The 18,299-nt window shown below is 44.3% G+C and overlaps 1 protein-coding gene across 8 annotated transcripts in view; it reads left to right on the top strand.

Annotated features, from left to right (window-relative positions):
* The window catches only part of FHOD3 (formin homology 2 domain containing 3), a 387,720-nt gene that overhangs the window by 229,600 nt on the left and 139,821 nt on the right, over window positions 1-18,299 (top strand). For 7 of the 8 annotated variants that reach the window (XM_088537458.1, XM_088537457.1, XM_088537456.1 and 4 more), the window contains exon 6: window positions 6,424-6,518. In XM_088537458.1, the coding sequence (XP_088393584.1) occupies window positions 6,424-6,518 (95 nt within the window). Of the gene's footprint in view, window positions 1-6,423; window positions 6,519-18,299 lie in introns of those variants that run through there. The other variant, XM_088537460.1, reaches the window with a different exon arrangement.

The following is an 18,299-nucleotide window of genomic DNA, read 5'->3' as shown; positions in this document are numbered from 1 at the left end:
GAGTTGGTGGAGTTCAGGATTCAACGAGGAGGATGCAGGGCTGTAAGTAGCCTTGCGACGATGGACTTCAGGAGGGCCAACTTTAGCCTCTTCAGAGACCTCCTCGGTAGAATCCCATGGGCTAGTGCTCTAGAAGGCAGGGGGGCCCAAGAGAGCTGGTTAGTTTTCAAGCAGCACTTCCTCCACGCCCAGCAGCAGTGCATCCCTGTGTGTAGGAAGGCAGGCAGAGGGGGCAGGCGACCTGCGTGGATGAGCCGGGAGGTTGTGGCAATGCTCAAGCAGAAGGCAGCGGTATACAAAATGTGGAAAAAAGGACAGGTCCCCTGGGAGAAATACAGGAACGTAGTCAGGGAATGCAGAGATGCAACAAGGAAAGCTAAGGCACGTCTGGAAGGCAAGCTGGCAAGGGACGTTAAAAATAACAAAAAAAAAAATCTTCAAATACATTAACAGCAAAAGGAAGCTCAGGGAAAACGTGGGTCCGCTGGCGGACGGGATGGGCACCCTGGTTACAAATAACACAGAAAAAGCAGAGTTGCTCAATGCCTTCTTTGCTTCGGTGTTTACCAAGGGCAGCCCTTTAGAGCCCCAGGCCCTAGAGACAAGAGAAGAAGCGGGTGGAGAGGAAGACTTGCCCTGGGTAGAGGAAGACTGGGTCAGAGAGCACCTAAGGAAACTCGATACCCAAAAATCCATGGGCCCTGATGGGATGCACCCCAGAGTTCTGCGTGAGCTGGCAGATGCCATAGCTAAACCGCTCTCCATCATCTTTGAAAGATCCTGGAGAACGGGGGAGGTGCCGGAAGACTGGAAGAAGGCCAATGTCACGCCAGTCTTCAAAAAAGGCAAGAAGGAGGACCCAGGCAACTACAGGCCAGTCAGCCTCACCTCCGTCCCCGGAAAAGTGATGGAACGGCTCATACTGGCCGTTGTCTCCAGGCACATGGAGGACAAGAAGGTGCTCAAGAGTAGTCAGCATGGATTCACCAAGGGGAAATCTTGCCTGACTAACCTGATAGCCTTCTATGATGAAATGACCGGCTGGATAGACGAGGGGAGAGCGGTGGATGTCGTCTATCTCGACTTCACCAAGGCTTTTGACACCGTCCCTCACAACATCCTCCTGGGCAAGCTCCGGAAGTGTGGGATAGATGAGTGCACAGTGAGGTGGATTAGGAACTGGCTGGATGGCAGGGCCCAGAGAGTGGTGATCAGCGGTGCAGAGTCTAGTTGGAGGCCTGTAGCTAGCGGGGTCCCCCAGGGGTCAGTCCTTGGTCCAGTCCTGTTCAATCTATTCATCAATGACCTGGATGAAGGCACAGAGTGCTCCCTCAGCAAGTTTGCTGATGACACGAAACTGGGAGGAGTAGCCGATACCCCAGAGGGCTGCGCTGCCATCCAGAGGGACCTGGACAGACTGGACAATTGGGCGGTGAAAAACCTCATGCAATTCAACAAGGCCAAGTGCAAGGTCCTGCACCTGGGGAGGAATAACCCCAGACACCAGTACAGGCTGGGTACCGACCTTCTGGAGAGCAGCTCTGCGGAGAAAGACCTGGGTGTCATGGTGGATGACAAGTTGACCCTGAGGCAGCAGTGTGCCCTCGTGGCCAAGAAAGCTAATGGAATCCTGGGCTGCATTAAGAAGAGCATCTCCAGCAGGTCAAGGGAGGTGATCCTGCCCCTCTACTCAGCCCTGGTGAGGCCACATCTGGAGTATTGTGTCCAGTTCTGGGCTCCACAGTACGAGAGGGATGTGGAGCTTCTGGAGAGAGTCCAGCGCAGGGCCACAAGGATGATCAGGGGCCTGGAACACCTGCCCTATGAGGAGAGGCTGAGGGAGCTGGGCCTGTTCAGCCTGGAGAAGAGAAGGCTGAGAGGGGATCTAATCGGTGTCTATAAGTACTTCAAGGGAGGGAGTGCAGAGGACGGTGATGGTCTCTTTTCAGTGGTGGCCACTGATAGGACTAGAGGAAATGGCCGGAAACTGAAACACCAAAAATTCCATAGGAACTTAAGGAAAAATTTCTTAACAGTGAGGGTGACAGAGCACTGGAACAGGCTGCCCAGAGAGGTTGTGGAGTCTCCTTCTCTGGAGATCTTCAAAACCCGCTTGGACGCAGTCCTGTGCCACGTGCTCTAGGTGTCCCTGCGTATGCAGGGAGGTTGGACTAGATGATCTCTAGAGGTCCCTTCCAACCCTAAGCATTCTATGATTCTATGATTCTAAGACCTAAGAATGTTCAGTATGTGTATGCTTTTATATTTCCGTATGTGCTAGCCCATTTGTTTAGCAGTCCAGCTGTGTTACCCTTCCATTTTCTTTTCACATAGGGCAGGAACCCCATGACAGTGCTTTTTTGGTAATCATTGCAAAAATAGCTGACTTCAGCCAATTAAGTGGCTACTGGCGTAGAACTGGGGGGGGGAAAAAAAAAAAAAAAGTGTTTCGTGTGTCCCTTGGGATTTTCTGTGCCCCAGGTACAAAGGCTTGTGGAGCCTAATGGTTGCTGCTATAACTGAAACATCATTGCACTTTGTTTTCCAAACCCATACTTGTCTCTGCTGTGTTTTCGGTATTAAGGTTGTGTGCATTCTCCAAGCCTAGCTTTTTGGCATTCGGAGAGGATGCTGGAATTCCAGAATGTTGCACTGTGTGTAATTGATAACGATTGATAAAAGACAGCTAGCACCTGCAAGGCCTTGCAAACAGGCTTCCAAGGAGTTTAAGAAAGGGAGCTGCAGAAATTATTTTTTTTCCATTCTGCAAAGGTTGATTTGTGTTTCTCTCTTTGTACCTTCAAAGTGCGGATTAGTATTGTTTACACAGACAGAAGGCCTACATTCACGATAATTAATGGTGGGGGGGAAGGTCTTGAAATCTATTACATCTAGCACATTGCCAGACTAAATTACTCAACCGGCTGCCAAATAGAATTGCTAAGGTCATTTTCCTTGCATCTTACCTACTGAACTATGTTACTTAGGGTCACTGCTTGTTTAACTATGACTTGCTTCCCTGGGAGTCTGGCTGAATTTCCTTAGCTTAACCTTAAATTTAATTAAAAACAAAACAAACCCATTATTTTCTTCCTTCTAGCTCAGTTTACTAATCTCTGAGCTATGGCTTACTCTTGAATTTAAATTATTTGTGATTTAATTTTATTCAAATCTCATGGAATGGAGTAAATGCATGATTGGAAGAGAGTAAAGAAGATGGAGCCAGACTGAATGGTTGAGGAGTGAAAAGACAAGAGACAATGCGCACAAACAGAAATGCAGAAAATACTGTTTGAGCAGAAATAAAATACTGTATAGGAGCAGGTTGTCCAGCGAGGTTCGGAAGCCTTCGTCTGTATTCAGCACCTAACTGGACACAATCTGGAGCAATCTGCTATATCTGACTGCACTTTGAAGGGTTGTTGAGCTAGATAACCTCCACCTCTCAGTGTGTCTGTGGTTCAGCTTTAGTCGTATTGTAAAGCACTTACTTGCCTCGGTGTAAGTCTTTTATAAAACACTTAAAACACAAAATTAAAGATGAGCCTGCTACTTGCAGAATTTTACTGATGTGTGAACTGTTTTAGCAGAGTTTAAAACTGAGCTTAATTTCAGCCCTCCACCAAAATGCTTTGTCTTATGCTGCAGTATCAGAAAGAGGACTTAGTGGCAGCTTGACCTCTTAGGTGTAAACTAACAGGAGTATATCATGAAGCATTTACACAGGCAATGTCCTGCACTTAACTAATGCTTTCGCAAAATACCTCACCTCACAGGAAACTTGCTCCTGGAAACACACTGAAATGTACTGCTCCTTTGGAAATAGGGTTCTATGGACCAGTGTCTCCACAGACAGTATTTTATATGCACCAGAAACTTAAGCCCTGAAAAAAGTGTATCTTCATACACACCGTGAAAGAACATTTATGTAAAGTTTCAGCCTATGTTGATTCAGTTATGAAGCACCTGTCTTAATTCAGTTCTCTCTATAGCCTCCTATGTTTGTGTCACCTGTTCAGGTGTTAGTCACGTAACTGATTAATAAAGTTCTGAAAATGAATTTCTTAGCATTTTTTCAACCATGATGTCTACGATAAAAGATAGAATAAATGAACAGAAGATAAAAGGGAGGATTAGAGAAAGAGTCGGGGTTTAAAAAAACTTTGATTAGCAAAGTAGCCATGCATTGGTGAACAAAAGTAAAATTGTTTTCTGATTTCCTGGTGACGTTACGGATATCTTTGGCAGAATTAAAAACATGGGAATTAAGTGTACGTGTAGCAGATTTTTGCACTGAAATGAAATGTAAGCATATCACTGGTAACAATGCAAAAGAAAATTCCTAAAAAAAAATGGGAAGGGGTGGGAGAGGGGGACAAGATTAGTGATATCCAACAAAATTTGTCAACAATCTCTGGTCTGCCATTTTGCCCCTTACCTACTGTTGTTATAAAGAGTCACCTTTAAGAAGCTGAAAAGTAATGTAGCCCAGATCTCATGTAAGCATCCAGGCTCATTATTCTTAAACATAAGGAGTGGAATAGTTTTGTGCATGTTTTTCTTTTAAAAGCAGACTCCTGATTTTGATTTCTATATTAATTTAGAAAGCGTGTGCCAAGAGTAAAATTTGTTTCACATTTCTTTCAAATTCAAATTAAATTCTTTCACCCCCAACCAAAGAATTTGCAAAAAAAAAAAAAAAAAAAAGTGCCTGGGTGACTTTATCGTGACTGAATATCATCCTGATCAAAGGCCAAATCTCTTTAGTATTGAAAGGAAGTAAAAACAAGAATTAAAAACTTTCTCTGAATACTGGTGGAGAGCAATGTTCTCCTCTTTCTTTCTCTTGCAAGGAAATGCTATAAAGAAGCCATTTATACAGCCAGGGTAATTCTTATCTCTACTCACTGACCGGCTACGTCATTGATTTTACCTTAACACTCAGGTCCGACCTTTCTGATTTGATTCAGTGGAGCCATGTGCCGTTAGAAGCCTGGTGAATGATTGCTTCCTGGGGAGAGACGTGCAGCCTGCCTAAGATAGCAGTTATCTCCTTGATATAGCACCCCTCTCCTTCCCATCTGTCATCATTGACTGTATAGGGGGACTTTGCTTCTAGCTTGCTGCAGCAGAATAAATGAAGGTAACATAAATAGTTAATATTAGGGGTTTTTTGCTTGTTTGTTTTGGGGTTTTTTATTTTCTCCCCCCCCTCCCCCCCCCCCCCCCTTTTTTTTTTTGAACTGTAAGGAGACACTCTAGAGCAAAGGGAAAAGAGGAGGCTTAACTGAGGTTAAAAGTGAAATGTAGCTGCCTGGCTATAGGGCTGTACATAAGTGCTTGCCAGCATTAATTTCTTTGAAAAAAAAACATCCCTGGAGTTAAAAAACACAAGTGCACTTTGCACAACCGATGTAAAAGTTAGCAGATGTTTGGAGTGTGTTTGGAAGATTAACAGCATCATCATTTTTCTCACCCTGTGGGTCCTCCCTATAAAGTGGTGTACTTGTGACATGTCAGGCTGTGTGTTTTATAATTGAGCTGTTATGCCAGCGGGCCACGCTGAAAGGTGTTACATCACTGACATCTTTTTCATCCTACTGTGCTTTGATCTCCTGCTATAAAGTGAAAGATTTAACAGTGGAAAGTTCTGAATATGGGAGATGAATTTTGCTAATCCCCTTTTCATAATCCTTATGAAAAATGTCTTTCCTTATCAGTCAAAAAATTTGATAGCTGTTGTGTTTAGAAAGTCTCATACTGGCAGGATTGCAAACTATGGAGTCATGGATATGAAATATTTTACCAACATGTTTTAAAATGTTATTGTAAGCACTTTAGAATAAATGGATGAAGATATTTTATTATTTATGTTTTATTTTCTCATTGAAGTGCAAAAAATAGTCGTTTGCAAGAGACCACTGTGCACTGGTAGAAATTTGCTATACTTCTTGGTGTTAGTTGCTCTATTTTGATTTCATGTTACTGAAATTCAGTGAAACATTCAAATATGCTGATTCCAAACATTACATAGTGCTGAAACAAAAGGTGAAAAGTATTGGCTCACAGTATGCACAAGTTGTAGATTTTGGAACTGTTTTGACAGTAATGATAGCAACCTCTGTGCAGCAGGCGGTTTTCAGAGTTTGGGGAAAAAACACTCTAACATAATTTAGAAAAGAGCAAGTGCCTTTTTTTGCCATTGGATGAAATTTGCACTTACCTCATCCTGAAGAACTCAGAAAGGTTACTGCAGTTACCCAGGGATATTGTCTAGCAGAATCTTGCCAAAATCTTGTGTTAGTTCAGCTCCCTGTGTCTCTGGAAAAAGCTGCTTGCAGTACATTGTGACCACTGATTAGCACCATAAAAATTATTCACCAGGTCTGATTATATTTTCTTTATCTCTTTTCTTTACAATAGCTTTGGGCCAAATCATGCTGTATGTTGATGGTATGAATGGAGTAATAAATCATAATGAAACTATCCAGTGGCTATACACTCTTATTGGGTCGAAGGTAAGACATTCTCCTGTATTCTTGTTTGCAGTGTTTTTAAATGGATTTTATTTGTATTACATATGCATTTATGGTTTAAACACACAGTGTCTTAGGCTCTAAATGATTACACAGCTTTGCAGAGAAACCTGGGCACAGTTGGCTGTTATTTCTTTTATAGTACTTTATGATGTTGGCGCATACTTTGTTTTCAAAAGCAAAGAGTAGCCCATGTTATTGTCTCTGCTGTCATTGCAGTTGCCAACTAAGAAAATTACTTTGTCTTGCAGTTGTAGTTTCCAGGATGCTATTTGGAAATGGAATTTTTTGTGCATTTTGCCTTGCTTTTTTCTCCCCCTTTCAGTTCTACAAACACAAATTGTTTTCTATAGTTTCTTTTCCATACAACTTGACAAGAGAGGGAGAAGAGAACTAGACAAAGGGGCAAAAGCTTCTGCCTATAGGGCACTGAAAGATGAAGCCTGGTGGCTGTCAGTAGAGCACACTTCGCTGAACCCTGTGTTCAAGGAGGGAACAACTGAAGACATGTATCAAAATATAGGTTACTCGGGTTGTCTGACACAGTGGAACAGTAGGTTATATATATTTTGCACAACCCACTTTCTAAGGACATCTATCCTGGAGGTTGAGAAGGAAACAGATGATAACCCTGAAGGGTTATATGTAGGGATCTTACTACAAAAGGTTACAGGTAGGTAGAACCATAATTTGTACTATTTTACAACATGTTTTTCTCAAATTTGAGGACCTTCATTAAGGTCTACAGCGACTCTTGTTATCTAGACCTGCTTAGGACAGACCTGAATGACAGAATAGCTCAAAGAGTCTATGTTGGCTATTATTAACAACTTCTCTTCCATAATCAGTGGAGGTAAATCCATAATTAGGAATACCAGGAAACGGTCCCTGGATAATGTAGTGACATAAGGTCATAGGGATATTGCTGCTTTTATTTTTCTTTTTTTTTTCCCCTTCCCATTTGAAATACCTTTCATAACAGAAAAGAGAGTGCAGTGTCCCAAGGACTTTTTGTAGCACACTACAGAGTATTTGCCACAATGTGCGATTTTTACCACTGCAGAAGATCAAGTGAAAAGACAGATGCAGCAATCTTACAAGAACTGTTTTATTCTGGGATGACTGATGATATTGGTCGATAAGTAAAAAGAAGGTGATAATTATGGTTATCAAATCCCACGTATTTAGCGGTGCATGTTTGGGAGAAGATTAGGAGAAGATATTCCCTCACATAAAGTCTTTCACTGTTGGCCAGGTGTTACACTGCGCATTTTGCCTTCTTGAAACACAGAAAGTTAGCCACAATTGGAAGAAAAAAATCATGTCAAGAGAGATAAGTGGTTTGCTTGGTATGGACCCTCAGTTTCTATGGAGTAGATGAGGGAAGCAAGCAAAAACTGGAAAAAGAAAGAAAAGAAAAAGAAACATGGCTGTATTACTACCTTGAACATTAAATTCTGCCTAGTTTTTCTCGACCAAAGTACTTTAACTCTCCTTAAGCTCCTGTCTCCCTCCCCCATAGTCAGCCCAAATGATCATCTCCATATCCTAGCTCCGTGCTTGCAGCTAAGGAACGCAGGCAATGGGCTTTGAATAGTTGGGTTTCAGGTAGCATCAAAGTTACTTTTTCATTATTATTTGACTGTGTTGGAAGAGAGCTAAGTCCTCATCTGTGTGCCAAAATGTAATCAAAAGTATGACAAGCTTACTATCAGAATGCATGGTGTGACAGCTGCTTTATGCCCTTAACGGTGGCTTTGACTTTCTATGAAAATTGAATCCGTGGAATTTGCAACACACCTATAGTGTAATTTGCAGCCCTGCTATGCTGGTTCTTTCCCTGCAGCCATGAAGGGGAAAAATCTGTGAACGCTGGTGAACAAAAAAGAACAGTAAAATTGCCATTTAAGTACAAGGACAAATCTCTGTAAGAAGAAACAGAAGGTATACAATCACTCAGCTACTGCAGCTGTGGCTGGACACATAGTTTCTTCTCAAAAACTCTGAAGAGATTTAATAAACTCAGCAGCAGAGATGGTTGAATCTATTCTGCTACAGATTTTTTCTGACAAATTTTGTACTGATTCTGATTATTTACTGTTCCTTGCTCTGCTTTGTATGTATAGGGCTGCTGGCTCTTTCTCCATTGCTTACTTAGATTAGTATACTATTGCATGTGCTTTTCCACACCAGGACACACATTCAGCAGAGGACCTTAGGGTTGTCACATTCAGCCATGCAGGAGCTATTATTTTGGTACTTGCCTCCAAGTTCACTCTAGGCACTTAACTGTGGTTTCTGCACACAGACAGTGGAACAGAGGAGAGAATTAGAAGTGAGAATTGGCCTGAAAGAAGGAACATAAATGATTTAAGGAAGGCCCTGTCTCGATGGTGGGCATTATATTCTGCAATCTTGTTCACTCTTGTTAATTCTGCTATGGGTTTAACCCTCAAAGCATCAATAGATGTTTATATAGATGTTTTAGGAGAAAGTGCTTGGTAATTTTAACAGTGTTGTGAAAATTTGCTCTGAACTCAGTTACTAGGAAGATGGTTGAAATTGTAGCAGCAGCAGCTTCACTGATAGTGCTGCTCTTTCACTCGGTAAATGCACCTCTGGTGTCAGGGTGAGGAGCTGAAAAGAGAGGAGAAGGTTAATCTTAGATTAATCTTCACATTCGTTAGTGGCAGAAAAGGGTGCTAAACTGGAAAGAGGTTAACAGCACTATTGGTCTGCTGTGCTATTTAAAGGGGAGAGCCTCTGGCACCAAACCTCAAACTCATAGGACCACTGCCTTCCCTTGCAAGATGTCCAGCGACCGTGTGACCATGGCTGCGGGATTTCCATTCTGCAGACTGGCTGTAGTTCCCTTTCCAATCATCAGCTGCTCATAGATTCCTGGCGTAGAGCATTTAGCTCATACTCCCAATTAAAATGTGTATCACTACTATTTCGTCATTAGTTATAAAGGCAGCAATTCAGCAGTTTGTTGAACAAAGCATTCAAGTATGTACTTAATTGTAGGTGTATGGTTACACTCTGTTGGGTTCAAGGGATCTTTAATCCATAACTGAAGTCAGCAGTATACCACTGCAGTAGTACACAAGTGGGGTCTGATCATATTATACAGACTGAAAGTTATGTATATAGGAAATATATATGTCAACCAAATTTTTCTTTCTCATTCATTGGTAGCCTGGAACATGGATTCAAGACATTTTGATTTAACCCTCTCTGTTCCCAACAAAAAGAAAAAAAAAAAAGAGTCAATGAATTCTACCCAACACTGCTTTCAGAATTTCTTAACTAATAAAAAAATACATACATAAATACATAAACTAACTCATTAAGGGTCTTGCCATAACTGCAGTAATGTAAATCTCAGTTTAACTTCGTAGCATCTCTGCTATGAAGAAATGATACTCTACCACTTTCTTGGGGCTCCTGCTTGCCGTTTATTTGGTGTTGCTGAGGTTAGAAATAAGTTTTTTTGTCAAATTGTAAGTTATATTTAGCCTGATTTTAGAGGAGCCTGGGAATTTACATTCACACTGACAGCTGGTGCCACAGAACTCCATGTTGGATGTTCCCTGGTTGAGTCCCTGGGTGCTATGGACATCAGGAAGCATTGGGAAATTTCTCTTATCCAAAACAAGGGACCCCAGATGAACAACATGCTCAGCTTTGCTGAATCCTTTTAATGCATTTTTTTCATCTGCTAGTGTGCATAGGTTAATAACTTCCAAGTGCATCTGTGTTCACCCGAATTGTTAATAGAAAAGTATCTAATGACCTACCCAATTTCAGTGCCTCTCCAGGATTAGTTTATTTGTGTTCACAGCAAGGTATCTGAGCAAAAGCTCTAGAGCAAAACCAAGTGTGCACGTTGTCCACTAGAGGAAGCAAAAGCCCTTTGGCATTGCAAACCCACAGGCCTTTGCTGTTTTGCACTCAGCTGGATGTGTAAGGCATGAAGTATTCCAAAACTGCAGTCTAGTTTCACCTTCCCCCACTGCCCTCATTTCTGAGTGCTACTGATAATGATTATTTTTTCCCATTTGATGATCCAGGCTGTTCTAATTTTCTGCAGGATAACTAAAGCCCCTTTTTGGCATTGCTTTCGATGGAAAGTAATCCATTTTCAAAGTGATGCTGGGTAACCCCAGAAGACCGGGTGGAATGCCTAGGCTTCGGCTGATACAACAAGGTTGATTAAAGATTCCTATCTCACATATTGTTTTAATTTTTTTTTTCTACTTTTCTTCTGTCTGGGTCTGATATTGCAAAGTTAAATAAAGCTTTAGTGTGAGAATTTGTTTGTTCCAAGACAAAAAAATGTGTTTCTGAAAGAAAACAGTTCAGTACAGCTTTTTTTCCCTGATACAGTTTTAATGACATGTCACTACATTAACACTGCTTTTAGTTCATTTCAGAAGAAATTTGAGAGAAACAATATTCTTAGTCACGTACACTATTAACCTTGTCAATGAGATTTTACAATGCCAATAGTCTGTGGTGAGATCCTATTTCTGCCTATCAGATCTTGAATTGGTCCTTTTCAGCTGTAACTTTCTCCATGACTATAATCACATGGTTGCTATGTATGTCCAGATCCATTTAAAACATCTATTTTCATAAGTTCTGATGAGAAATTTCTCATCAGAACTTATGAAAATAGATGTTTAAATGGATCTGGACATACATAGCAACATGTGATTTATAGTCATGGAGAAAGTTACAGCTGAAAGGGAATTAAAGATATGAATAGGCCTAGAAATAGGATCTCACCACCAGATATTGGATAGTAAAATCTCTTGACAAGGTTCTTGTAAATCTGATGCGTTAGTAAATCTGATATATTTGTATCTCATTTTTCTGATAAAATGTTATGTATGCTTATAGATGGCCTATCTTGAATGAGCATTGGCTGGCTGATGAAGTGACACATGCTTAGCAATTACGCTGCAGCATTATCTTGTGCTTTATTCTCAATGCACATGGAAGGTAATCTAGAGAACTTGCCTGCTAAAAGCGTTACTCATTCAGGACAAATCATGCACCTCAGAAACTTATTTTCACATGCTGTCTCAATGATTAATGAACTCCTTTGCAGCCCCTGACAAATGAGACTCCATATGTAGCTATTGCGGGAGCTACATTCATGACACAGATGCTCTGCATGCAGCTGAAACTCAGATATATCTGTGTTTTCATTCTGTTTTCAAGTCTGTTGGCAGAAATATCAGTGAGGTGCCAGTCTTTCAGATGCTCAGGCTCCTTGGTTTACCAGAAAGGATTTGGAGGAAAGCGGAGAATGTTAGCTATAGCCCCTAAATCAACACAGACTCAGCCATTGACTGTACCGTGCTCAGGATCTTCAGCTCTAGGGAATGGGTGCGACTGTTCTGAGTTCAGCAAAATATCAGCTTAGGAACTGGCCCTTAATTTCAGTCTAAGATGCATTTAGCCATTGTTATGTGGTTGTGTGAAGCACAAACAAACCCCAGGTTTATAGGAACTTTGCTTTCCTACTTCCTGCCTTTTAAGAGCTTGAGCCAATGCTTGCTGAAGCCAATGGAAAGCTTCCCCAGGTCTCTCAGTCAGAATGTGTAGCTGTGCTGTTGCATGAGCACAGTTTATTTTGAATTGTATTTAATTAGTGCTTTGAAGATAAGGATCAGGATGTTGCAATAAACTTTGGAATAGGATAAGCCAACCAGTACAGACTACATTATACTCACTTTGGACTGTCCTACATAGCAGGCAACAGTTTGCTGATCTGTTTTACCAAATTTACAGGTGAGGCTCAAAGTCATTCCATCAAATGTAACCATTTGCAGTAGTACAGTCATGCAGCAATATGTATATCTGTAGCTCATTCACTGAATATTTTGAAGGCATTTGTACCCATTTTTCTAGTAGTGTTCAGAGTGAACTCTTGCAGATTAAGACCATGCAAGAAAACACACTGCTCCTCCCCAGCCCTCATTGACACAGAGATCAGAGTTTATCTCATTTCAGGTGGAGAATGAGAAAACCACCAACAGTGTAACAAGTCTACAGGCTCAAGTTTTTGCTCAGACTCGTCTTATTAAAAGGTGCATGAGATAACGACCTGGTAGTTACGAGTGAAATATATGCAAGCATGTTCAGAGAGTGCCGTACATTTTTGCTGATATGTATTACAGATGTATTGTACAAGAAAAGCATGAAGAAAGAAAAAAGTAAGTAAATGTTATACTAGAGTTAGTATTAGTGAAACAAAGGAAAATCATCATAAAATCAATGATGGCTTTTGTAATTGTTTTGATCTCTTTGATTAAAAAAGTTCAGTAGTGTATATATTATCATTCACATTTATGAGCAATTGTTAGCTGTTAGTATTTTCTAACAGACGTTCATCCACGCTTCCTATGAAAGGGGAAGGTACAAGGGAAGTCTGTCTGTATCACGGCAGCATGCAAATAAACCAAACAACGGAGCCTACTTGTTTTTCCAGAATGCCCACTAGTTTGGGGAGTCTTTTGCTGTAAAACTGATTGCCTGAATGAGAAGAATAGTAGGTTTGCAACCATTCATGGTCAGATAGAAAAGAGTGAAGGACTCCAAGAAAGTTGCTCTGAGGGAAAAAAGCAGATGGTTATAATCCAAACTTACAATACAGACCATGAAATGCAAAAATGCTTCCCTGAGATATTTATGCATATCTAAACACAGAAATCAACTTGACCAACGTAAAACACATTGCTGACATTATTCCAAACCTTTTTAGATAACTCAATTTTAATTTTGTAGGGTAGAAGTAATGTTTAGTCCCAAATAAGGAGTTTAATAAGCTGTATTTTAATAACACGTTTTAGAATTACAATAATGCACTTTTGACTGAATCTCTCTTGAGCTGCTGTCTCATGAATTCAGGTGCATAATGCTTCAGTATGCAAGGTTACCTATTTTCCAATCTCTGTTGTTCTTAGGTGATTCAGGGATATATCTTTTTTGGTAGCAGCTATGATGCTTGTCAAAGGGCAGGTGGACTGTTGGAAAGCTTTAATGAAAAGTTTGGGGAAAACAGCTCTTTTGGTATACAGTCAGTTATTGAAGTGCTACCAAGTGCAGATTTGTTAGCTTGGATCTTCAGCAAAAGTGAAGTGATATAGTTCTTTTTATCTCATTCAGTAGTTGAAATAAGTATATCCAAATAGTCCAGCTTATGCTTCACAGGGCAACACTTTATTTTTTCCCATCTTTTATTATCATAATCATTCTCCCTTCACCTTGTCCACCCGGTAATATCGCTCTCCAGCTATAAAACATAATATGACATTTTGGATTTAGCTTACATATTTATCATAATACCCGAAGGTAAGTCGTTCTGCAACAAGTGAGGTGTAAGTCGTTTCTAAGATGTGAGTAAGGTGGTTTTGTTAATCATAGAATCATAGAATCATAGAATGCTTAGGGTTGGAAGGGACCTCTAGAGATCATCTAGTCCAACCTCCCTGCATACGCAGGGACACCTAGAGCACGTGGCACAGGACTGCATCCAAGCGGGTTTTGAAGATCTCCAGAGAAGGAGACTCTACAACCTCTCTGGGCAGCCTGTTCCAGTGCTCTGTCACCCTCACTGTTAAGAAATTTTTCCTTAAGTTCCTATGGAATTTTTGATGTTTCAGTTTCCGGCCATTTCCTCTAGTCCTATCAGTGGCCACCACTGAAAAGAGACCATGACCGTCCTCTGCACTCCCTCCCTTGAGGTATTTATATACACTGATTAGATCCCCTCTCAGCCTTCTCTTCTCCAGGCTGAACAGGCCCAGCTCCCTCAGCCTCTCCTCATAGGGCAGATGTTCCAGGCCCCTGATCATCCTTGTAGCCCTGCGCTGGACTCTCTCCAGCAGCTCCACATCCCTCTTGTACTGTGGAGCCCAGAACTGGACACAATACTCCAGATGCGGCCTCACCAGGGCTGAGTAGAGGGGCAGGATCACCTCCCTCGACCTGCTGGAGATGCTCTTCTTAATGCAGCCCAGGATTCCATTAGCCTTCTTGGCCACGAGGGCACACTGCTGCCTCATGGTCAACTTATCATCCACCATGACACCCAGGTCTTTCTCTGCAGAGCTGCTCTCCACAAGGTCGGTCCCCAGCCTGTACTGGTGTCTGGGGTTATTCCTCCCCAGGTGCAGGACCTTGCACTTGGCCTTGTTGAATTGCATGAGGTTTTTCACCGCCCAGTTGTCCAGTCTGTCCAGGTCCCTCTGGATGGCAGCACAGCCCTCTGGGGTATCGGCTACTCCTCCCAGTTTCGTGTCATCAGCAAACTTGCTGAGGGAGCACTCTGTGCCTTCATCCAGGTCATTGATGAATAAATTGAACAGGACTGGACCAAGGACTGACCCCTGGGGGACCCCACTAGCCACAGGCCTCCAACTAGACTCTGCACCGCTGATCACCACTCTCTGGGCCCTGCCATCCAGCCAGTTCCTAATCCATCTCACTGTGCACTCATCTATCCCACACTTCCGGAGCTTGCCCAGGAGGATGTTGTGAGGGACGGTGTCAAAAGCCTTGGTGAAGTCGAGATAGACGACATCCACCGCTCTCCCCTCGTCTATCCAGCCGGTCATTTCATCATAGAAGGCTATCAGGTTAGTCAGGCAAGATTTCCCCTTGGTGAATCCATGCTGACTACTCTTGAGCACCTTCTTGTCCTCCATGTGCCTGGAGACAACGGCCAGTATGAGCCGTTCCATCACTTTTCCGGGGACGGAGGTGAGGCTGACTGGCCTGTAGTTGCCTGGGTCCTCCTTCTTGCCTTTTTTGAAGACTGGCGTGACATTGGCCTTCTTCCAGTCTTCCGGCACCTCCCCCGTTCTCCAGGATCTTTCAAAGATGATGGAGAGCGGTTTAGCTATGGCATCTGCCAGCTCACGCAGAACTCTGGGGTGCATCCCATCAGGGCCCATGGATTTTTGGGTATCGAGTTTCCTTAGGTGCTCTCTGACCCAGTCTTCCTCTACCCAGGGCAAGTCTTCCTCTCCACCCGCTTCTTCTCTTGTCTCTAGGGCCTGGGGCTCTAAAGGGCTGCCCTTGGTAAACACCGAAGCAAAGAAGGCATTGAGCAACTCTGCTTTTTCTGTGTTATTTGTAACCAGGGTGCCCATCCCGTCCGCCAGCGGACCCACGTTTTCCCTGAGCTTCCTTTTGCTGTTAATGTATTTGAAGATTTTTTTTTTTGTTATTTTTAACGTCCCTTGCCAGCTTGCCTTCCAGTCGTGCCTTAGCTTTCCTTGTCGCATCTCTGCACTCCCTGACTACGTTCCTGTATTTCTCCCAGGGGGCCTGTCCTTTTTTCCACATTCTGTATACCGCTGCCTTCTGCTTGAGCATTGCCACAAGCTCCTTGCTCATCCACGCAGGTCGCCTGCCCCCTCTGCCTCCCTTCCTACACACAGGGATGCACTGTTGCTGGACGTGGAGGAAGTGCCGCTTGAAAACTAACCAGCTCTCTTGGGCCCCCCTGCCTTCTAGAGCACTAGCCCATGGGATTCTTCCAAGGAGGTCTCCGAAAAGGCCAAAGTTGGCCCTCCTGAAGTCCATCGTCGCAAGGCTACTTACAGCCCTGCCTCCTCCTCGCTGAATCGTGAACACCAACTCATGGTCACTGCAGCCGAGGCTACCCCCCACCTTCACATCTCCTACTAGGCCCTCCCTATTTGATAGCACGAGGTCCAGTAGCCCACCTCTCCTCGTCGGCTCCTCCACAACCTGCGTCAAAAAGTTATCGTCGACGCTCTGCAGGAACCTCCAGGACTGCTTATGCCTGGCTGTGTTGTCCTCCCAGTTGATGTCGGGGTAGTTGAAGTCCCCCATGAGAACCAGGGCCTGTGACCGTGAGGCAACATCCAGCTGCCTATAGAAGGCCTCATCAACCTCCTCGTCTTGGTCAGGTGGCCTGTAGCAGACACCCACCACAGTGTCTCCCACATTAGCCTGCCCTCTAATCCTTACCCACAACCTCTCAACTCGCTCATCCTCCACCCCCAGGTTGAGCTCCATGCATTCCAGTTGCTCTCTCACATAAAGAGCAACTCCACCACCTCGCCTTCCCAGCCTGTCCTTCCTAAAGAGCACATAGCCTTCCATGGCAGCGCTCCAGTCGTGCGAGCTATCCCACCACGTCTCTGTGATTCCGATGAGATCATGACGCTGGGACCGCACACAGATCTCCAGTTCATCCTGCTTATTCCCCATGCTTCGCGCATTGGTATACAGGCATTTCAGGGAAGCAACAGAGGCCCCAGGTTTCCCAGGAGGGGTGAAAGAGGACACTCCGGGATCATTTCCTATCCTCACTTCCCCACTACCATACTCCCGCTGGACGCCATCTGACCTGGGCTGTGCGGTACTGCTTGCCGTGTCAGTGTGCCACTCCCCTTCCCCCTTCTTGCCTAGTTTAAAGCCCTCCTAACCAGGTTGGCCAGCCTTTTTGCAAAGAGACGTGTGCCCCTCTTGCTAAGATGAGTCCCATCATTCCCCACTAGCTGTTGGTCATCAAACAGAGTCCCATGGTCACAGAAGCCAAAACCCTGTTGCCAGGCCCAGCGGCGCAGCCAGTTGTTAATCTGCCATATCCGCCTTCTCCTCCTTGAGTCCATTCCCCTCGTTGGCAGAATGGAGGAGAACACCACCTGGGCACCTGTACCTTTGATGGCCATCCCTAGGGCTCTGAAGTCTTGCTTGACGTCCCTCATTTTCCCCATGGCATCATTAGCACCCACATGAATCAATAGTAGAGGATAATAGTCCGACTCATGAACAATTCTTGGGAGCCTTTCTGTGACATCCTTTATTTTGGCCCCAGGCAAGCAGCAGACCTCTCTGGATGAGGGGTCCAGTCTACATATCGGTGCCTCCGTGCCCTGCAACGTGGAGTCACCCACGACGATCACCCGCCGCTTCTTCCGGGTGCTCCTTTTCACTTTAGGGGGAGCAGCCTTGCTGCATGGATTAGACTGCCCCTGTGTAGAGATCCCCTTAGACGGGCCTTGGTTCAAGGCCTCCTCTATCTGATTCACATGTTCCAGGGCCTCGTACCTGTTGAACGTGGTCACCGGTGGAGGTGAGGTGGGCTGTGGAGGGGATCTTCTGCCACCTCGAGTGGGGACCCGTTTCCATTGTTGGTCGTCCCTGGAAACTGTTAAGTCCACCCCCTCTACCCTAGGGCAAGAGGGCACTGGACTTTCTGACTGAATTGGGGAGTTCTCAGGGTAGCTTCCCTGGGAAGACTGCAGGATGCAGCTCCACCAGTCGATTTCCCTTTCGCATTCCCTGATGGCCCTCAGTCGTTCTACCTCCTCCTTTAGCTCCACCACCAGGCTGAGCAGGTCATCCACCTGCTCACACCTAAGGCAGGCTGTGCTTTCGCCACTCCCCGGTAACATGGAGAGGCCCAGGCATTCCCCGCAGCCAGAAGCCTGGACCGCTGCATGTTTCTGTGGCGGTTCAGTCTGGGTCGCCACAGTCTTCCTGGCGGAAGCTCTCTGCCGAGTGGAGACCATGTCTTTACCTGACCCCTACTCCCTGACCCCTGCCCGCACCTCCTGCCTGCGCAAACTGCCGCGCCACGCCCTCCCTGGCGCGCCACGCTCTGTTTGCCCGCTCTGGTCGCTCGCGCTCCCTGGGGGCAGCTTTTAAATTCCCGCCTGCCCTGCCGGCTCCACCCCCGCTGAGTCAGAGCCGCCTCTGGCCGGGAGCTCA

The sequence above is a fragment of the Tinamus guttatus genome, unplaced genomic scaffold (assembly GCF_059628265.1).
Source record: "Tinamus guttatus ecotype Peru unplaced genomic scaffold, ASM5962826v1 Tinamus_guttatus_pri_ptg000777l, whole genome shotgun sequence".
Taxonomy (NCBI): domain Eukaryota; kingdom Metazoa; phylum Chordata; class Aves; order Tinamiformes; family Tinamidae; genus Tinamus; species Tinamus guttatus.
Note: the sequence above shows the minus strand (reverse complement) of the source record. Positions and strands in the feature narration are given on the sequence as shown.